General features: G+C 41.6%; 1 protein-coding gene across 1 annotated transcript in view; it reads left to right on the top strand.

Annotated features, from left to right (window-relative positions):
* EFCAB11 (EF-hand calcium binding domain 11) overlaps positions 1 to 643 on the top strand; it is a 122,465-nt gene extending 121,822 nt beyond the window's left edge. The window contains exon 6 of the mRNA XM_006925521.3: positions 437 to 643. Coding sequence (XP_006925583.2) covers positions 437 to 518 — 82 coding nt within the window. The 3' untranslated portion in view covers positions 519 to 643. The remainder of the gene's footprint in view (positions 1 to 436) is intronic.
* The last annotated feature ends 289 nt before the right edge of the window (positions 644 to 932 follow it).

The following is a 932-nucleotide window of genomic DNA, read 5'->3' as shown; positions in this document are numbered from 1 at the left end:
ATGTCTCTATCTGTAAAATGGACCCATCCCAGCATCGATGCAGAGATTCAATGAGACAAGGAATGTAAGGCATGCGATGCAGGATGTCAATCATTATTTCCATTGTTATTATTTCCAAGATGTTCTGATCTCTTGTTGGTTTATTCCTCATTTTTTGTTAAGTAATGCGTATATGTTTATTGATATATCACAGGCATTTGACTTCATTCCTTTAAATGTATTGAATATAATATTCCTGTAGGTTTTAACAAATACCTTTTCCTTTCCTTCCCACTCATCAATGTAAGGAAAAGAAATAGGCATCAACCTTAGCCTTCAAGTAGATGAAATAGGTGTCTCTCACATAGACATACAAAGAAATGAAGCTTCTGATGTGCTCTTGATGTGTAAGTGTGATGGAAATAACCTCTAAATAACTTCTTGTTTCATTTTCCAGGGAAGTAGATCAAGACTCGGATGGTCACGTAAGCTTTAAAGACTTCGAATATGCCATGAAGTGTGGACAAAATGAAGCCTGACCGTGTGAGCTGCTTTCGGAGGGAGACCAGTAGATTGTAATGTATTTAAATGTCAAACTTCACTCTACATATGATGTAATACTACATACTTGCGATTAAACTCTTCATCATGGTTTTTAAATGTTGATAATCGCTAGCATCTCAGAATCCTAGAGGTGGACATTTCAGGTACTTTCCTTTCATGTGGCTAGCAGCCCTGCTGTGGCACTGCCACCGGGGCGGTCCCCAACCCCTCCCCTTCACTCTCAACCCCTCACTCCCACCCCACACTGCAGGCCGGGGTGCTCCATTCATTTACTAGTCCTCACCACCCCCCCAGGCTTCCTGATTCTCATCACCTAATTTCAGGAGAGGAGTCACTTTCCGGCCAATGGGGCCAGTTTCCTTCATGCATTTGACTTTGGTTGAGCAAGT

This window comes from Pteropus alecto, unplaced genomic scaffold (assembly GCF_000325575.1).
Source record: "Pteropus alecto unplaced genomic scaffold, ASM32557v1 scaffold8, whole genome shotgun sequence".
NCBI lineage: Eukaryota > Metazoa > Chordata > Mammalia > Chiroptera > Pteropodidae > Pteropus > Pteropus alecto.
The sequence above is the reverse complement of the archived record's forward strand: the minus strand, read 5'-3'. Positions and strand labels throughout refer to the sequence as shown.